This window comes from Patagioenas fasciata, chromosome 15, assembly GCF_037038585.1.
Source record: "Patagioenas fasciata isolate bPatFas1 chromosome 15, bPatFas1.hap1, whole genome shotgun sequence".
Lineage (NCBI taxonomy): Eukaryota > Metazoa > Chordata > Aves > Columbiformes > Columbidae > Patagioenas > Patagioenas fasciata.
The window spans coordinates 4914477-4935548 of record NC_092534.1 but is presented as its reverse complement, the minus strand read 5'-3'; the positions used below and the strand labels follow the sequence as shown (position 1 = coordinate 4935548).

The window sequence follows — 21072 nt, the reverse complement described above, 5'->3', positions numbered from 1 at the left end:
TTATGGAACTTTCCACAGGCAGATCCACATCTTTCATTTTCACATGCCTGAAAATGCCTGTTAGTACAAAATTGATATGGGTCATATTTCCCAAGAAAATTCCCTGCCTGCCAAGATACTGGCTGGCACTCAAACATGCTTATTTGATTATGAAAATTGTCCAAAGGTCTTTGTTTCAAAGAACAAATAACAATTCCTGACATTAGGCATTCCAAGGAATAGAAACAAGGTTCTATTGGTCCTGTGCCCAGCCCCGCCCCAGTACTTTCATTTAAAGGACACATAGCTTATCTCCATAGGTGTGCTGACAGCACTGTAAAAGCAAACTGCAAACAAGAAGTCCGGTATCGGGTTAAAGAACAGTGGCCATTCTTCAATATTACATCAGTTTCACCTTCACATCAGTTACCTACTGTAATGCAATCAGATCAATATTAATAAAGTAACATGAGTGAAGTTCTGTTCTCAGTTCACAGTTTACTTATTAATCCAACTTAAGCTTCAGAATCTTCATCATGCGTGCTTATTAGAGAGGAAAAAACAACAGTTACTGCTGCTCAGGATGGCACAAAGCCTCACAACCTTCAGATTAAAGTCTCCTTCCTGGAACACGCCCCATCAAACCATAACTGGCCTGTACCTGACCAGGGGATTCTCCTTAACATTGTTTCTAGCTTCATACACCCCCATTCTCTTTGTCACACCACACATGCAATGGGCTTGTGGCCAGCAGAGAACTGTTAATGGCAAGAGAACAACAGGAGAAGCGTTTTGCTAAAGTCAGAGCAAGCACAGAGGTTGCACTGGCCCTTTGGCCATCCAGGGACCTGCTCGTATGATAGAAGGGGGCAGAACACCTAAAACAGACCAAGTCCTCCCCATTGCTTGGTCAGCTCACCACCTGTATTGCACTGGCAGGTCATTCTGAGCTCTTCACACAGAGGGGGTCCTCTACCAGTAGGACACAAGGACATATCACCAGAAGTTATTCCTGCTGCTCACTTCAACCAGCATTTCATTCTCTGGAGGACTTGTCAGTTGCTCTCAGTAAGAAATGTTCTGAGACTTTTCTAATTTGAATCAAACAACATATGAGGAATATTCACCCATCCTCAGACATCATGTTTTCTTCTGTCCTTCCACAGAGACAACAGGGTATCTGGTCCTTGTTGAGAGGCGAGCATTTTTGGGGAGTGCTGCTGTAGAACGAAACAGTAAAAACTTTAAATAAAAGAACAAGGCTGAACAGAACACAAACACCAGCTGGCCAGGTGTTTTTACAAAAGAGAATACTAAAGGTTTGGCAGCAGCCCAGGAGCACTGTGAGAGTGCAGGTAGCACAAAGGGCCTTACATCAGGCCAGGACCAGAGCAGGATCACAGATTTATCTGTTGCTGAGACTAAGCTATCTGTTTTAGGATGTGGCCTTAAATTATAAATTTAATCAGAAGCTTGATTCCAGAGGTGTCTTGATCACGGTAATTCAATGTTCAGTCTCAATAATTCTATATTAAACCGTTTATTATCCATCACTAAACGATAACTTTCCTTTAACGGGGTTTGAACTTGCCTGAGCTGGGCTAAGAACAACATCAGGGAGGTCTAGCCATAAACTGGCATCCTCTGCTCTCACCGAGGAAACATAACGTGCTGGCCCCTATACATATAATAACCCCAGCCATGTTTTGTTCATATCAAACTTAGTGTTTCCATTTCAAAGCCCTAAACAGTCTCAATAGTCTTATTTGCTGCCATTTGTGACCTTGAAGGTCTCAGCTTTTCTTTCTTATGTGCAGGGCTGGGACATTTCAATCCACCACTTGTGCACAGTCGCTCCACAAATACAATAGAAGGAGAAGTTTCACATTGGGATTTTTTGTTGTTGTTGCACAGTTATTTATCAGGAAGAAATACTCACTGTTACTGGGCTCCGGACAGAAATTGTACCTGATTTCAGACATCTGTATGTCCATGCCATGTCCTCTGCTCCAGTCTTCTCCCACCACTAGGCACAAATATGATGAACCTGCTGCTTAGGCCAATGTCCCTGGGACTCACAGGGCAGATGGGAGCAGTAGAGATGCTAGATGTAGAACAAGAGGTAAGAGAAAGGTGCGAGAAATGTCACAAAGGACAAGAAGGGACAGGTATTGTGGTAAAGCCAAAGTGGAAACCGGTAGCTCAGAAGAGCCAAGAGCTGAGCAGGGAACAGCTAAAAAGCCTTGGTTGTCATTTGAGGTAAATAAGACCAGGCTCCAGGATACCAACTTTTCTCATAGAAAACTGAAAGACTATTCAAAATTCAGCATTTAAAAAAAAAAAAAAAAAAAAAAAAAGTCCAAGTTTTGGCAATGTGGGCATTTTAGGGGTGTCACTTGACAAAGAAGGAGTCTTGAAAAAAGACTTTTCTTATCACCACCTCGTAGGCATTTCACCTGGGTCCATCCCACAGCTCTTCTACCATCTTCCCACCCCTGGCTGTCTACAGTAAGATTTATGCGACCAGCTCTTCAGTGCTTCGCTGTAAAGCACGTTGTCATTTTTTCCTGTTCAAACAAAATCATCAGAAGAACTCTAGACTTAAAATGTAGTGGAAATTATTCATTAAAAAAATAAAATATATCCGCTGTTTGTTTCTTGGTTGCAAGTGCCACTGAAGGAAAGTGGTGCTGGATTTGCAGGCAACTTTCAAATGTCTCCAAATTCAGTGCTACAAAAATTCTGCTGCACAAGCTCAGCTGGAAAGGGCAAGGCACAGACGGCAGACAAGGTCACTCTGACAACGGGGAACATGCTTGATATGCTGAGCAGCACGGGGCTGGAAGAAGCAGACAACAAGGGCTTGACGCATTTGAAGTGTCGCTCAAAGTTGAGTCAAGGTTTCTCCTTGTGGAGGTACCTGACAGCTGCAATCACCTTCCTATTTCATGTCAGCACTGATTTCAACTCCAGGTCTTGCAATTCTTCTGTAATGTATTCAGTTCACAGTGATTCACTACATAAAAACTGGTGGGAAAAAAAAAATCCCTTCTGATAAAGCACCATGGTTACAGATCTGAGATCCAGCCTTGCTATATTGAAAGCAATGGGAATGTCATTCCTGTCTTTAGGCAAACCTGTGCCCAGTAGAAAACTCCAAAGTTACAGGTCTCAGTTCTGTCCTCATTTACCTCGGCTAAAATCCAGACTGACATTTTGCTTTAACAAGCTTCTCATTGCTTCTTAAGTAAGCAGCTGCCCTGCTTCTGAGATAAGTATGATGATAAAACTAAAATCACTCCTACGCTTAGCACCGCAGCCAGTGAAAACTAAAGGGTGGAAAAGGAAAGCAAAACAAAGCGACAGTTTATAATACTTTTTTGTTTCCTCCAGTGAACGGGTGAATTGGAAATGTTTCTTATATAAGTTTCAGTGAGATTAGTTGTGAAATGTGTTTTCTGTCACTCTTTTAAATTGCATTTTCCAATAAATGTTCCATCTCCTACAGCTAATCCTGGATTTATTAAACCAAACCAAACCAAACAACAAACACGAACAACACCAAAACACTATAAAAAAGCCAACCTTGTCCAACACAGCTAAAGATGTGAAATGAAGTATTTCAGATTGTATATGCAACCAAATAGCCTTTCAGTTACTGTGCATATTATATTTCCCCCCCCAGAATGTATTATAGGTAGGGATTGTTGCTCACTTAATGTTCAGATAGTTTTAAACTGTAAGATATTTGAGGACTAATACATATATTTTTAACAAAAAAAGTTAAAACATGCGTTTTTATTTTAGTCGCCTTAAAATGGAGTTTGCTCTTGTCAGGATACATTTCCTAACTTTGCTACAGCAAAAAACATTTTCTGAATGTGGGATTCTGTAGTGATCATTCAGGAATGCCTGAGATTTGGCTCTGATTTAAATACCAAGTAATTTTGTGTTCTTTGTGCCAGAAGATCCCCCTTTTCCACCCTCTCTGTCCCAGGGCAGCCCCTGAACCAGCCACCGCTCCAGCTGCACTGCTCCACTGGCTCCAGGTCCTCACGATTTACCAGGTGTCTGAGTGTTTCTGGTGAGAAATGAACTATCAGCTTCACCTGTGCCAAATTCTGACTTTCCGAACACCTCCACAGCATGACACAACACGCCACAAGCCATCATTCCCTGCTTTCAGGAGAGACTGAGAAACTGTGACTTGATCTATGAAAGCAACACAAAAAGATGCTCAGCTCCAGGCTACCCTCACCCCACAGCCCACGCTTCCACAGGCCCGAGCTACCGACTCTCACTTATGAAACGAAGGGGTAGCAATCCGCCTGAGCCAGAGGGCTGCAAGTAACACTGGTTTTCCTTTAAAAACCTTTTTATTTCTGAGGGTCAGTCCTGCAACAGGGACTATAAAGTCAGCATGGAAGGAGAGAGCCCAGAGTCTCCAGTTGAAGAGCAGGATGGTGAGATGGGACTTAGAGGGGAGAAAAGTGGAAGGAGAAAGGTTCACTGGGGGCGGAAAAAGTTAATTTCATAGCTAGGCAGAATCACTAAATCACAGAATAACACATGGTGGACAAGGCCTCTGGCTCTAGTCCAGTCCCTTGCTCACAGCATTTCTGTTAGACCAGGCTGGATCAAGCTGTTTAGTTCCTTGTCAAGTTGAGTTCTGAATACCCCCAAGGATGGAAATCCCAATACCTCGCTTCACCACTTTCCCAGTATTTGAACACCCTGAGGGTGAAAAAGCTTCTTCTTACATCTAATTCGCAATTCTTGTCTTCCACCCCTGTTCAGCCAGTTTACGAAAGCAAGGCACTACTGGGGAAGCGTGCTGCCTCTGACATGTGCGTTCTTGTTTTCCCTCCTGCCTTTTATATAACTAATTTTATGCTTCCTTCTTGGCTGTTTTCATGCAGTAGTTCCATCACTGTGTGTTTTTCCAATTAAGAACTCTATCTTTGATTTGAACCTGATAATTATGCTGTGATCTAGCAAAATCCTTAATTAACCCTATTGAAGCCAATGGGTGGGAGGCATGCTCTTTAGGACCTTAAGAATTTAGCATTTAATTGCATCCAGCACTGAGAAATGTGCAGAGAAGTGGAGAAGTGAGTACAGGATGGGACTTTGTGCACTAGATCTCATATAACCCGTCCAGACCAGGATTTTCTGCTGTCCTTTACTGCAAGAGGAATAGGAATATACCAGATGCACAAGATGACTCAGTTGTCACTGGTATTGCTACAAAAGCTTGTCATGTCCTTTGGCTGTTAGAAATCCTGAATCATGGTCTGCACAGTGGGTATGTTTGTGTTCCCCTTCAAGGTCAAGGCATTTCCAGCTGCATTCGCTACCCATCAGGACAATTTCAGTCTACAGGGATACATCTTCCTCTCTTGCCACCAGTCTTGCCAAACTAAGCAAAATTTAGCCATAGGAAAAAATGCATTTGGATCCCTCATGCCCAGCAGCAGCCAGGAGAGAAGTACAGGAAAGAATATTTAGGAGGAGTAGTTTGGTATCCCATGCAGCTGGCATTTCCAGCCACTTAAAATAGCTGATCAGCCCTCTACCCAGTCTACAGCTTAGAAGGGGAAAGGAAAGTCTCAAACACACCAAGCTGTACAACAGAAATGTCCTGTAACATCACCGCAGGAACAATGATAACACTCTGAGCTGCCCTTCTGGTTTTATCTCACCTCTTTATTCATCCCCTAATTCACTGGGCCACCATGCAGAGCGACCAGGGAATAGAAGCGTGTGGGTGTGAGGTGAAGGCAGGTCTTCACTCTGCAGGGATGATCCAGGGCAGGTGCTGTGGCAAACTACAAGCATTCTTTTGCATTCTTACCAGGATTTGTCACAGTCAATGTGCCAGCAACTTTCTTCCCTTCCTGTCCTTCCCCAGTACCAAACTCTTGGTTCTTGCAGAGCTGTTGTGACTTTTGGGAAAGAGAATGCTGATGTGCCAGTCATTATCACACCCTTGAAAGCTGACAAATGCCTAGTTGGCACCAGGGAGGAACTGGTCCTGGATTTATGTGCCTTATTCTCAAACACTTTGCTCTTGGTCATGAGAAGTAGAGGGTTTTTTACAGACAGGAGAAGATCAGCCTATGGGAAATGCAGTTACAGGAAACAGGCTTAAAATTGTCCCAAACTAAGCCTTAAATTGTCTTACTAGCCTTTAGCCCACTTCAGAGGAAAAAGTGTGTGTTTGTCTTTCTCTAGGGCTTCACAACACCCAGCTCTAAATGTCAGTAGCACACAGAGGAACAGGAGTGACCATAATGCTCAGAAAACACCCCCATTCGCTATGTCAAGCTCTTCCAGCGACACATCAAGCAGCTCTTCACTTTCATCAGAACCAACCAGCCAGATCTCCATGGTTCAGGATCAAACCCTGCTGGACATTGTCTCCATCACCAGATTGGCCCCAGGAGAATCACCAATCCCTCAACCATTTGAGCAAAGAGATAAAAACCTAGCAATATCATGTTCCAGTCCCCTCGGAGCAAGGACTATCTCAGCATCCTGCCCAGCCAGCCCCAGGCTCAGTCTAACACCCAGCTCAGCCAATCCACAGCAATACTCTGACTCCTCTCCAGTCAGTCCAGGGATCAATGCAACTTCCTTCTATGCCTTTTGTCCTCACACAGCACAAAACGTACAAGCTTCAGCATCAGACCACACACTGACTCCAACCAGGAAAAGCACAAGGCCTCCAGCAACTATGACTCCTGAAGATAGTTCCCAGTCTCCTGGCTATTCTAAAACTGGATTAAAGAATACAGGAAAGGGTTTTGAATCAGATCTGGAAGATCCTGATCATGAAAGGTATGTATCCAGACCATACACATTTAAGTCTTCAAATGACTCGAGTTGGTATAGGGTCATTAAGAGCCCCTCATGAAAAAAAAAATCTTTTCTGATTTAAATGTTCCCAGTGTTTCTTTTTTTTCCCAGTAACTACCCTATGGTCTCACTAAACCCTGTGATCTAAGAAGCAAAATACCATATTTTCCGTACATTCATTTAACTCTCCAGGCCTGATCACAGGACGACCCCTGGGCCAGGTTGTTAACCTCAGCTTCTCCAACATGGCACAGTTTCAAGGTGCCTCATTTCCTTCCAAGTGCAAAAGCACATTTCTCCCCATACTAGCAGAGAGACACTCTGCTGTCACTATGAAGCCTGAGAGATAAGAGCTGGGGATGGTAATTCAGTGACATGGCCAGTATCTCCCTTTCCAAACTTCAGGCTCTGTGGTTCGACCCCAGGCAAGCTGGGCTGATTTCTCTCCTCTGAGCCTCTGAACTCCACACTGTGTCTGCCGCTTCTTTCCTTGGCAGGAGATTTGTAACCACGAAGGAATTCCAGGCTGTGGAGAAAGAAATAGAGGATGTAAAAGAAGAACTGAAATGTCTGAAGTGGAAAGTGAGACACATTGGTGAGACTGTGCAGCCCCTGGCCGAAGACAGCAAGCGTTACAACGGCTACACCCTGACGGAGCTCAAGGCGATGGTGCAGTTTGAAGATGACCCTTACAAGGCTGCACACAAGATCCTAACCGCACTCTTCAGCGATGTCTACTTGCTGCAGCACTCAGTCACTGAACAGGCCTGCAACTCCCGATCTCTGCCCAAGCCCAAAATAGACCCAGAGCTGTACACAGTGTACTGTGACATTCTGAAAAGCATATTCCCTGGAATTAGCAGCCAGACCCTGAGGGAAGAGACGCAACACGTGCAGAAAAGCACCCAGAAAGAAGTGCAGTAACACCAGAGCCCACAAGTTGTTCTGCAAAGTGAGAAGTCTCTGATGATTGTAGAGGACTGAACTGTGGTAGGTACCGTTGGTTGAGTCCATCCCTTTTAGGTACGGATCACCTGTAAAGATATTGGTGAGCTCTGAGCCCCTCATGCCACTTGCCCAATGAGACAGGGTGGGAAGGCATTCTGCATACTTCCCAGATTTTAGAAAAAATAAAATGCCCCCTTAGTGTCTCTTTCATTATATGGATGTTTCCTTGTTACCAGCAACTACAAACGCTGACAAAAGAATCCAGAGAAGGCATTGTGTGTCCAAGCAAGGGCCTTCCCCCAGCCCCAAACAGACCAACCAACCAGCATCTGGGTAGTTTCTATTTTCTAGAGTATATCATTCATTAAATGACATTACTTGTTAGAAAATTGTGCCTGATCTTTTTTTTTTTTTTAAACCTAAAAATGCTTCGTGCATCAAATCAAACAACAATCATAACTTGAGTACACACTGGGGTGAGACCTGGGCATGCGGCAAATCACCTTACCACCTTCCCCTCCCTGCCTGTCTGCATCTTGGGCTACATGAGAAGAAAACCAGGGTAGCACCCGAGCAGGTCTCCATTCCAGGTAACTGGGGACCAGGGCATAAGAGTGTGCAATGTGCCCCTAAGTCATCAACCCACCAGTGAAACAGATAAAGGTCTGTGACCTCCATCTCACCCAACCTGTGCTAACTGAGCTGACAGAACAGCTCCTGTGTTAACAACTGTGCTTTGCCTTCCCGTGACAACGGTGCTGAGAGACTGGCCCCCTGCAAATGCCCCTCAAGGTGACAGTTGCGACAGAGCCTGTCCCGAGGAAAGGAGGATGCTGGTCACGCAGGACACAGAGGAAAGTGGCCCTGGAACTCCTTCCTCCCCATCTGGGATCCAGCAAAGTGCAATGGATGAACAACAGTTCGTCCATCAGGTTCTGTTCATGCGGCTGGTCTTGTAGCCCATATTGTAAAGATCTGGTGAGGGTGGAGGGGAGGAGGGATGTCCTTGTGCCATTTTGCTTAGTACCAATGGAAGATACACTTCCCTGCCCTACTGGTTCCCCCACACCCTTTCAGAGAGTCATTGGCACTTCTTGGAAATAATCACTCCCCTGGTCCCAATGTGACAAATACATCAAAACCAGAACATGTCCATGCTGCACTCTGCTGCTGCTCCCTGCCAGGCCACTGAGGATGGCAAGATGAGCAAAAGGTAACCTGTGAGTTCAGCCTACCTTTCCCTCTGCTGGGATATAATCCACTTCTTAAGCTTATTCCAAAAACAACAGGGAAGAGGAGAAAAGGAGCAATTAAAATAAATAAATAAATAAATAAAAGCAGATCGTTCCTCATGTCACCACAGCTCCAGACACCTCCGGAGGATGGGAGGGGGCAGTACCCTCCAAGGACATGTTCTGTACCTTCCGGGCTCTTCTGCATAAGGATTGTTCTGACATCTGTGTGAGAGATCCTACCCATTTGAGAGATCCTACCCATTTTTCAGCATGATGTATCTATACTGTTCTCTGTTGGGCTTGCAAATATATATTTTTTTTAAGCTACTTATTATTAGCAGTTTATTTTATTTCCAAGCTGACGTGCAGACACAGGCACAGCAGTTTGCCCACGTAGCCTCTGTACCACACTCCAGCCAAGATCTACAGCCACATCTGGGAAATTACCAGGTAGCTACAGCAACACAGAGGGTTGTGCACAGTGCAGGGCCTCGGGGCAGTCTCAGCACCAAAGCAAGGGACCAGGAAAGGGACACATTCCCCACAGCCCGCTCCATGCACAGGTGGGCACAGAGGTGAGTGCAGGATGGATGGAGCCGCTGGAGATACAGCATCCCCTCAGAGCAAACCACACACCCCAGTGAGCATCATGGAGGGTTACGACAAATCATCTGGAAGTCTCCATGCACTGTGGAGGGGATATTTGTTTCTCATACAAGCACCCCCTCCCAGCAAGCAGTTATTTTCTGCTTACATGGCTCTTTTTTTGTAGGAAAATGCATGCCTTTGGTTCAGATGGGCGGGAACAGGCTGGCCCCTCTCACAGGACTCATGTAGGCATTGCTCTGGACTTGCTTTTCTGCGACAGAGCAGACCCCCAACTCTCTTAGAGGTCTCTCTTCAGAGCTTTCCATAATCTCCAGTGGACACAGAACGGAGGAAAATGCCACATGGGTATTCCCAATATCTGTCTTTGTATGTTGTATCGCCTGCCCTGTCTGCCTGTGAAATCTTAGTTTGGCTGTTCCTATAAGAACAGGTTTTGTGCCTTCTCATGTTCATGAGGCTGGACAACATGCTCAGATTCTCTTTTAGCCTTGTTCTCCTGATGCCTACTACTAATAAGGGGCAGCACAGGTCTATGAATTATTTTTATTAGTCTTGCATCATCAAGGTCAGTTCTGTCAGATACTGTCAGTTCTGGGTCCATTTCAGGTTTCAGTGTCCTCCTTCTTATGGATCAGTTGTGGTACAAATCATTTCTGCCTATTTTAGAGATCTGCATTAGGTTTTCTACCCTGATAGTTATGACTTTTAGCTATCCCAGTGGAGCTTCCAGGTTATTTGCATCCAAGCAGAATTGGCCAGTCTTGCCAGACCATCCATACATTATTATTAGGTATGTATCTGCCACAGCAGCCCAAGTGATCAGCTGCAGGGAACCTACAAAAAAAGCAACAAGGCATACCCACTACCTTTGTCCTTCACAGCCTCATTGCTTCATTCCTTGCTTCTGCTGCGCTTGTACCTTGAAGGCAGCTCTGCCCCTGTGAAGATGGTTTGTTCTTCAGTTACTACATTATCTGCATCTTTGTGACCATCTCCAGTACTTGAGGCACCTTCCCGGACTTTTCTACAGGGAGAAAAATCCACTTATTTTCTACTCATTTTCCTGAGCACATCCTGTTGTTTGCATTCCTGTGCATTGCCAGGTCCTTTCCTCCTTTTACAAGCCTTACCTGTTCTTGCTGGCTCTGCTGGGGACAGAAACACAGCTGTCTTCCCAGAGCTCTTCTGTGTCCAGTCTATCTTTTCTATTCACCGCCTCCTAACACAATAGGAGGGTGAGGGCTGAACATCTGCTACTGCACAAAGAGCCCTTCTTCTTGGAGGGTAAGAAAACTGAGTCAGCAAAGCAACAATAAGACAGCAGTATGTTAAATCCACAAGCCAGAAAGCAATTTTTTTTGCTTTCACTTTTCCTGTGCTTGCCAGAAATGAGTCCTGTTACAAGCATGCTCTGTTTTAAGACTTCAGGTTTTGCTGCCTAGTGTTCAGACAGAAAGGGAATTACACAGTCCTGTTATTCTGACAGTTAAAAAGATTCAGCCATTGTTCTTCTTGGACAATTCATACTGATTTGCACTGTGTCTGCATTGCTCCTAAGCCTAAATAAGCCTTCTCCCAAAAATGTTATCACCTTTACTTGTATCGAGATGGAGAAAGCAATCAGACACATAGTGAAAAATTATTCCGCAAATCCATGTTGCGTTCCTTCTATTCTCCGTTAAACTATACAACTCTATTTTCTTCCTCGAACACGTACTTTCAAGTCTGAAGACTCGCTACTGGACCAAATTATTTTTTGTCTCCTTTCTTAACTGTAGGAATTACATTTGCTATTCTCCAGTCATACCCAGCTCCAGAGATTCATTAGTATTGCACTTATTTGAGCGACACGCACTGACTGTTATGTATTCATCCCTGCGTGTAACCCGAGGACCAAAAAGCCACCGCACAGGTTGCCTTCCCCTGTGTCCCCTCCAGGAGCAGATGTCTAGTCAGAAGTGCGAGGACATGAATACTTTTTCCAGTCTCAGGTGATCTGTGGTTTGTACTGACTGACTGTGTTAAATAAGCAACCTATTAATATTCACCGTGCTGGAGCTCAGTAGGCATCAGTTGGCAGAAGAGATTCTAGAGCAGATAAGTCAGGTTAAACAAAGGGTCCTAATCGGTACTGATCATAGAACTGTAGAATAATTTAGGCTTGAAAGAGCCTCTGGAGGTCAACTGGTCCAACCTCTCTGATGGGACAGTATTCTAGTAAAAGAAACCAAATAATAAAATCTGTGCTGCAAAAGCTAAAACATTGCGATACAACAATCAGCTGACAACAGTTGGGAATAAATAAATAAATAAATAAATAAATAAATAAATAAAAGGATAGAAGCCATACAAACATTCTCCCTTGGAATCCATTGTAGATCAACCACAGGAAAATCTGAGGAGTTTTCTCCCAGCAGCACTGTGCTGGGAGATTGTCTGGACAGGAGCTCTCCACAGGCTCATCAGCCTGTAGAAACTTCATTTACATCTGCATCAGTGGAAAAACAAGATAAATGGCAAAGTTTCTGTGGCACTCTTTCGGAGGGCTCTTTACTATGGTTAGATAAACATGCACTGCCAAATTCATTTTTCAGACTTCTCATTAATATCTCTAATGCATAATTGCAGTCAAAGTCAGTCACTGAATCATACATTTTATGACCTCATGCTTACCCCTTCATACTGTTAATAATAATATCCCTGCACAATGTGAATGCTTTCTGCAAAACAAGTCCACTGGCCCTTCTGGTTTATGGCTTAAAATATAGCAGAAATAGTTTTAGGCAACTGTCAATATCTTTATATTATATCAGCATCATCGGTACTGAAATCTGAGTCACAAGGATTTGGGTGGTACCATTAATTACCGTGAATCCCTTCTCCATTCTTCCTACATAAATGCCTGCTTCTCGTGATGTGTTCTCTATACATTTATATACCTAGTTCCTCTCGCACACTCCAAATTGTCTTTAGCAATTCCCACATTAAATCTGCAAGTCTTTGTTTCCCAAGGTGATACTGCCTCTGGAGACCCTTTTCCATTTCTTATATCCATATGCTTCTGTAGGTGGTTATCTCCTTCCCTTGGAGTCTGACAGGCAAACAAGCATCCAGCAAGTCATCCCCCAACCCTTACTCTCAAACCACAAGCAGACGACCAAGGTGCAGATCTCTCCAGGGCCTCAGTGCCTTAATACCACTAGGGATCCCAGAGGACTTCAGACAGAACACAAAAGGACAGATCACGCATGGATCTACCCAGGTTCTATACTGAGAAATGCAAAGCTGAGTTTCTTGCAGCTTTATTGTGAAGAGTACATTTTCTCATTGCCTCAAAGAGAGTGATTAAAATACATATCAATGTCTTGCTGGGTCAGTGGGTTCTGATCAGATCTCCCGTTTTGTGTTAATATTCAGATATGTCACCATCCCAGACAAATGAATAATAGAAGCTATTTCATTTCTCTGACAATATTAAACATAATGAAAAGTCTTACTATCATCCCACACCCTTCTCCATGAATTCTGGCCACAGACAGATCTCCTGTTGGTAATGGAAATGTCAGCTTGATTCATCTGTTCACCAACTTATTCTTACCAAACAATTTCTAGTATAAAACAAGCCATCCAAAAACATTCCTTTGGAAATAAGCTAGAACTGACATTCATTGCAGATTAGTTTTTACCACTGTTTAGGCTTACAGCATTTCAGGTAGCTTTGCTACTTACTCTATTTTTAGCAATGCCTCCAGCAGACCAGGAAAGAGGCAGATCATAAGACTTCTGCTAATCTGCAAATCTGAAATTACAGTTGGGAGACTGAATTTATTATTACACAGCTAGATGACGACAGCAGACATGACCTTCCTGCAATGCCAGAAGTCTTATCCACACCGATCTAGACCTTTAATCAGTGGGGGAAAGTATAAATTATGATGCGTCAAAGGAAAAACATTTTCCCTATTAGGACAGTCAAGTATTAAATCAGATTGTCCAGAGAGGTTGTGCAGCCTCCATCCCTAGAGGTTTTCCAGGCCAAATGGGATGAAGCCCTGTGTAACCTGCTCTGACTTTTGTAGGGTTAATAAAAAAATTAAAAAAAAAAAAAAAAAAAAGAAAAGGTGTGTAATTGCAGAAAGCAGTCAGGAAAATCTTTGATGAATGGGAGCACAGAGCCATGAACAGCACCATCATGTTTTACACTTGCAAGCAGGCGGGTGACAGCGAGTGTCCCAGCCGCCGTGGCTGTGCTGGCCGACTCATTTTCCTGACAGCCACCCCCTGCGCTCGGGAAAGCTGCTGTGCTGGTGCTGCCTCAGCCCTTGCCCTTTCTGATGAAAGATGAAAGCTCTCTCTTGCTCAAGATGAAAGTTCTTTCCCCAGCTTGTTACAGACAGAAATGTCTATTCTGGCAGCCACCTTATGCTGCCATCAGGCAGAAGAGAAATCTTAGTGAAAAAGATAACAGGGCTCAGCTGCTCCAAGTTCATTATCTTTACCACAGGGACCATTTCTTCTCCTGAGTACAATCCTCCCCTTGGGTGAAGAGTCATTTCCCTGAGGAACCTTCAAAGCCATAGCAGCTTCTTCTATATTCCCCTGCCCTTATGCCTACCACACTTGCTTTCCATCAGAGCCTTTGACCAACAACTATTTTAGCTCCAGCTATTCTGACTGGTACACAGTTTGGAGATCAGTCCAGTCCAAAATATTCAGCTGGGCTCACACTCTCAGGAGGCAGCAGCTGCATACCAGGCTCCTCCTGGCCCCTACAATGACTCTGAGATGAAGAATCCAGATCTAAAACTTCTCTTTAGCATGGCACACACCCCCTGCCTCTGTCAGGGCCAGAAGACATGCAGATAGCAACTGGCTTCTTTGCTGAGAAGGTGGAGACTTCGCTATTTCTAAGTTCCTTTAGTGTTTGCTGACATTCACCTCCACATGCTTAGTCCAGAGTAATGAACTTTCAGAAACCCTTGTGAAGCTCCTTTGCCAATTAGATCCAGATCAGCTAGGGAGCACCAGCAACTGAGCTCTGAAACAACCGATCACACATGAGTATGAAGAAAGAGCCAAGCACAAGTGAATTCTATCTGTCTGATGTATCTCCCCTGGTTGATGGTTCCCCAGAATGCCCATCCTCCCGGGAAAACTGCACAAAATCTGTGCGTGCTGACAGTTTGCAAAGTCCCATGAGCAATGGAGCAGAGACACACACTGAGAATTCGTGAGTCAAGTTGATTTTAGTCACACCAAGGAGAGCTTGAGCAAGCTGAAAGCTAAAGGCAGGAATTCACTGTGATCTCACTGTGCAATAGGGACCTTTCAGAAATACACAGCACATTTGCTAGCAGATCATGAGGTGGTGGTTTTCCTCTTCTAATTAGAGCCAAAACAGTGTTGGAAGCAATAGCCCAGGCTGGGAAACTTCTACCCCACTGATCACTGTCATCAGACAGAAGGTCTGTAGCCATGTTTTCCCCTTTTCCAGTAATTTCTAGGTCAGTAAGAACAAGTCGCAAATCGCAAATGTTTCCTTTTGTGCCTAGATCTGAACACTGCTGCACTTCACAGGGTCTTGAGCCAGAGTGACTGGGGCTGGTGCTATTAGACAAGGGTGGAAAATTGATCTCTTCCCAGCAAGATTTAGAGGCCAGTTGGACAGGAAATAACTCCAGCTGGGCACTCTGTCCCCATCTCTCGGCTCGGCCTGCAGCTAGGAGATTCACTCTATAATTGCTTTCTTAGTCCACATTTTATCCTCAGCTGACAGAATTCCATTAGGGTGATACAAGCTGCATGATAAAGGGATGTTTGTGTCTCACATGGATTGTAAGTCATTTCTCAGTAAACAACCAAATAGTCACAAAAATGGGCAAAGAGACCACTGAACCAGGAACCCTCCTTGTGCTCTGAATAGCAGGACCTCAGCACGCAAATGGAAGCAAACATTCTTCCAGTATGTTATGCCCCTCTGTGCTCTTTAGAGGAGTCACGCCAGTGCACATCTCCAAGATGAACATTTATCTCTGCGGCATTTTTGAAGGGACAGTAATCAAGCTGCAGACATGCAGCACCGGCACCCCTGGAAACACGGGCCCTGTGCAAACAGGAGCCACTGTGCTGTGACCATAGGGGCTGGTGACACCACAGACAGCAAGGGGCCCACAGATGGGAAACTAGGTGAAATGAAACTAATGCTCCAATACATCTGAGCACATATGTCTGAGGAACAAAACAGGTTGGTCACACCTGCAAGACAAAGAATAATTCTGAATGGGACCTTCAGGATTGTTTTGGAAGACAAAAGGAGAGACCTTCTAAGCATAATGATGCAGCTAAAAGACAGACACGATGAAAAAAGCTAACAGGGAACACAGGAAGGTGCATCAAATGCTGTAGTGTGCATAGGTACAGTATCTATAGTATTGGTGAAACCATTACCAGGCAGCATGTTCTGGACTTCACATTTTTTGAAGAATAGGGGAGAAGATCTGCTCTTATCAGCAGAGCAGCTCCCATTGGAGCTAAGCCTCCTGGATCGGTAGCCCCAGAATGTGGAGGCCAGCCCAGGGCATCCCCACGCAATGTGCCTACTCACCCCCGCGATGCTTCAGACTCTAATCACTTGCAATATTCCCCAGGCCAGTATAGAGATGAATCCAATGGTGAGGATTACTGAGGCAGACAGCAGGTGGGAATGGGAAATTCTTGTCTCTTATGGAGTAAAAGCCATTGACTCAACCAAATGAAAAGCAGACTTGATCCCTTGCATGAGCCAGAATTCAGATGTCAATACAGCACTTCATGTTTGCTCTTACCTGGCTTAGGCTGAGAGGTGAGCTCTTCCTGGTAACGTAAGAGGGTTTGAAGACTCAGCATTCAACTTCCCTCAGCCATTGCTCTCATCCTCACTGACAGGTATCTCTGGTTGTCCCACATGTTACCAGGTTTACAAGATCTCTGTCCAGTCTCACAACACCCAGTCACTCACCGGTACTGTCGGGCTCTTGCAGATGTTATCAGTCTGGCACACATCCTTGTAATGACAGCACTGAACATCACTATGGGAAATGACCAACACACCAGGAACGTGGTAGAAGTCCAGCAGGACCAGGAAATCTTATAGAAAACAGCATCACCTCAGCAGGATGCTGTAGTGCAATTTTACGTCCAGGTCCAGCCTAAGCCATGAGAAGGGCTGTTTAATTTAGCTGCTGTATGTAGCTCCCCATGTAGCTCATATGCGTTCATCCTCCAAAATGAAGAGGGCTTCCATGAGGTCTTCTATGCTGCCTCTTACACTGTCTGCACCCCTACTTGTTCCCCTCTCCACAGACAGGTGGTTCTCACTGCTGTTTAAATTCTGCTGGATTAAATCACAAAAAGGCAGAAACTGAAAACAGAAGCTGCAGGCCTTCTCAGGCATCCCAGTTTTCAGATTACACTGTGAAAACTGAAGAAAATATCATTTTAAAGATCAAAAAGTAGGCAGCATGACATGTACTTCCTCACAGATCATTTCTTTATCCTCTGCCCTTCTCAGCGTCATTGTGGGACAAACTCACTCATTTCTGTTATCTTGATCAAACCCCTTTAAAGCAAGTCACAACAGGTAAAGGTGAGTAACTATGACATAAAAGTGGCCCAGAAATTGGAACTGGGTCAAAGTTTAATAATTTACATAAAAGGTTTTAGCAAAAATTCGTATTAATCCTTCTTTTTCCTTTGTCATGCTTTTGACAATGTCGAATGATCTTACCGTGCACTTTCCTGCTGAATTACTCTTGCTGGAATTGTCTGGCATCGACTGAAGTGCTCTGCGGGGATTTTCTTGATTGTGTGTTTACTCTTTCTTTTTTCCCTCCTGTAAATGCCAGTCTGACTTAAATCTACTTGTGAGTACTTAGTTAAAAAAAGGTGAAAAATGGATTAAAACTTCCTTTTTTAACCCCGATTCACTGTGGGAATGAGTTGAGTATCTACATTTGAGCATATAGGGCTGACTAGGGACTTTATTATATAAAGGGTCATTACACCTCAGCTCCAATTACAAGGGCAAATGTTGACATCTCCTACTCCACAGAGAACTATTTTGTAAACATCATGCTACCTTCTATATTTGACTGACTAGAATCAAGGACTTCATTAGGCTTTGCCTTGGTGGCGTATGTCACCCCAGCCCAGCCAGCAGGCTGGCAAACCCCTCAGACAGAGACACTGCAGGGGATGATGTTCCACAACTTCAACAGTTTTTTGGAAATATTTTAAAGATTTCACAGTCTTTCCACAGTGTGGCAGTTGTGGGTAAAAGGAGCCGCTGGGAGAGGTTGGCAGAAGGTCCAAGCCAATATTCTCTGCCAGGCGAGCTGCACTGGATCCAGATTTCCAAAGGCAAAAGGTGTGAAAACTGGCTGAATTACCAGCTGACCGGTGAGGAAGAGTTGGTGGCAGAGTACCAGACGGCAGAGAGTACTGTGACTCATCTGAGCTTGACCAAGTGCTTGGCAATAATTTACAAAACCCAGAGTTAACTCAAAGGATTAGGGTTGAAAAAATCATTAGTCCATCGCATAGGACTTGCGCTGCTCCAGACAGATATGGAGAAGACAGATGAGCATAGGAAGTCCTCTCCTACTCATACCTTTTCTGATCAATAAGAAGGATGCTATTTTGTGCCAGGAAACACGATGGATTTCATTTCTCTTCACATTCAATAAAATTTTCTCAGAAAAAACAAACAATATGACAGGTCTAATCTCATCTAGAGATTGCTTACATTGCAAATCTGTGATTGTGTCATAAAAACCCTGCAATAGCCTCTCGTCTTCCAGAGGCATACATTTCTATTTGGTTTTACCCTACCAATGAGCGTCCTTTCAGCATGTCCTCTTCTTCGTTTGGGAGCTGCATGTAATGGTTATCTGATTTGGAGCAAAAATTGGTAAAGCTACACTGGTAAACACAGCGTGACAGTTCTGAGAACAACAGAGGGTTCACTTGTCAGCGCAGTTTGGGAAGAGCCTTTAAACACGGTACAATATACTCACATACACAATTTTACATTTAGAAGTAAAGTGTTTGTATTTAGTACAAAATACATTTTTGTTGCTCCAACAACACACAGAAATCTGAGATACATTGCTATGTTGTGTCTTTTCAGCTTAGCCAAAAATAGTTAAGTAATATGGTTCGTATAAGCCAATATACAAAATATTGCACTCCTGACTTAGTACAGAAAGCGAGGCAGCACATTTGGCCCTATATCAGGAGCTGCAGGAGTATCTCTCTGTTTCATGTCTAAAACATATACCCACTTCTGAGTGTTCAGTTCTCTCTGGAAAGAACAAGCGAGCTCTAAATGAGAAAGGAAGAATTTTCAATGGAGGAGATTTACAGATTGTCACAACTGACAAATTTTCAGAGAAAAGTACATTTGCATAGCTACAAATCCTGCATCATAATTATTTGGTTAGAGTTTTTCTTTAAATTACTACAAATGCAGAGTATTTTGTGTTAAAAAAAAATGCAGTTCACTCGTTACCTTCCGCAAGTTAAAATGCATTTACCGTTTCTCAAAACTGATGGTATGTTGCTGGCAAGAGATCTGATTGTTGCAGCACAGAGGTACAGCCTCCTTGTTCATATAACCAAATTCAGGCTAAACAGGAGGAAAGAGCATTGCTCTGTAGCAGGAGGACTCTGAAGAATGTGTAGAGCGCCTGTCAATGGCACTTCAGGCAATACACCTCTTTTGCTCTTTTCATGGTAAAGAAATATTTCACTGCAAAAAATGTAAGAAGTGACAGCTGAGACTTACTTATTAAACTTTGAGAAACGCCATTTCCTGATCTCCACTTCCTAAAAGCATTCATCACACTTCTCCACACCCAGGGGAACCTCTTCAGACGTCAGGAACAGCCCACAAACAGAGGTAAAGAGTCTTTCCTCTAGTAACTACATTTCCCAAAGAACTATTTACAGGCATCAGAAACAAAGCAGACAGTTTGGTTTGGTTTGTTTTTCTAGTGAGGAGCTTTGTCATTAGTCAGGTTTTAAGAATTAAAGCTTGAGAAATACTCTGAGAGACCTCTTGTTATAATCAGCCTGCTTCACCCAGGTTCTTGGTACTCGGCAGGAACAGTTGTCAGCAACAAGGTTCTCACTCCTTTATGTTCCTTCCTCCCCGGATTTTCAATTAAGGGGGGGAGGGAGGGAACCCAGACAGATAATAACAATTTTAAACAAACAGAAAAATGAATTCCTGCTTTAAATTTCATTACTGAAGAAAATTTCCTGTAGCAAACAAAACATCTCTCATAAGGCAGGAGGTGGTCCAGCAGCAGCAGATATGGAAAATCTTCCATTTGGATGATAAATATCTTGGACATCTAGATTGCAGTTATTTAGGGCTGGATGTATTCAGGTCCCTCCAATCACAATCCCTTGTTATCTTTTCCTCCTCTGTCCTTTTTCACATATGCAGGTTTTTGGACGCAAAGCTGTTAAGGAAAATTGAGTGCTGTTTTAAGACTGTACCTGTATTAACAGTGAAGCCACAGACTAAAATGAGGAAGAAATATGCCCATTTCTCACCCCATCCCAGAACGAAAGTTCAGCTCCTCTTCTCAATAACGTTCCTTACATTGACACTGAGTGCTGCCAATTTTTCCACATTCCCAAGTATCACTTTCCTGTGGAATCTGGTCTGAATTCAACATTGACACTGTTCTGAGTAGGAGATGGGACCCTCCCTCAGGAAGGGACACCCTGAGGTCTCCTCCACCCAAATCATTCTGCAAATCTGCGTTATCAACCACTGTGGGTGATAGCAGTAAGTACTACAGAGGAGACATGAGGCAGATAGCAATCCTCAGTCCTCAACTGATGAGTTCAGAGGCATTCTGTGTCCTTAATGCTTGGACAATGGATGTGACAGCCATGCAAATGACAGTTACTTTTTACTGGACATAGGGTATGGCTGCACTGGAACCCAGGATGTTGTTAAACAGGCACAGAGATGTTCAAAATACTTTGATGCAGCTAGGGCTGATACACTAATAACTTTGAAGCTGCACTTGTACAGGCAATGGCATTTCAAATCCTTTTCCTACGGAACTGTTACTAAAAGCCATCAAATAATTTCTGTAACACTTTCCAGAGGAACTAATTGAACGAAGTGTCATGCTCAGGAGAGGAAAACAATCTTCAATACACCAGTCTGGCTGAGAATTTGTAAAGTACTTAGGGAGCTATTTTGAGTAATTTATAATGAATGGCTGGGACTCTTCAGACTATACACACAGTCCACTCTTTCTCCTTGGGAAAAAAAAAAAAAAAAGAGGTTGTCTTTTTAATTATCACTTTGTAAGAGAAAAGGTCAACAAGAGAGACAGTGGGAGGAGTAAAGTCCGCATGTCTTCCCCCTTGTTACACTAAT

General features: G+C 43.8%; 2 protein-coding genes across 5 annotated transcripts in view; one reads left to right on the top strand and one right to left on the bottom strand.

The window, feature by feature from the left end:
- GSG1L (GSG1 like) overlaps positions 1-8147 on the top strand; it is a 58158-nt gene extending 50011 nt beyond the window's left edge. For all 3 annotated transcript variants that reach the window (XM_071815055.1, XM_071815056.1, XM_071815054.1), the window contains 2 exons: positions 6214-6819; positions 7335-8147. In XM_071815055.1, coding sequence (XP_071671156.1) covers positions 6214-6819; positions 7335-7761 — 1033 coding nt within the window. In that variant the 3' untranslated portion in view covers positions 7762-8147. The remainder of the gene's footprint in view (positions 1-6213; positions 6820-7334) is intronic.
- A 10543-nt stretch (positions 8148-18690) lies between these two features.
- Positions 18691-21072, bottom strand: part of KATNIP (katanin interacting protein) — a 56089-nt gene continuing 53707 nt past the window's right edge. For both annotated transcript variants that reach the window (XM_065851106.2, XM_065851107.2), the window contains exon 26: positions 18691-20134. In XM_065851106.2, the coding sequence (XP_065707178.2) occupies positions 20082-20134 (53 nt within the window). In that variant the 3' untranslated portion in view covers positions 18691-20081. The remainder of the gene's footprint in view (positions 20135-21072) is intronic.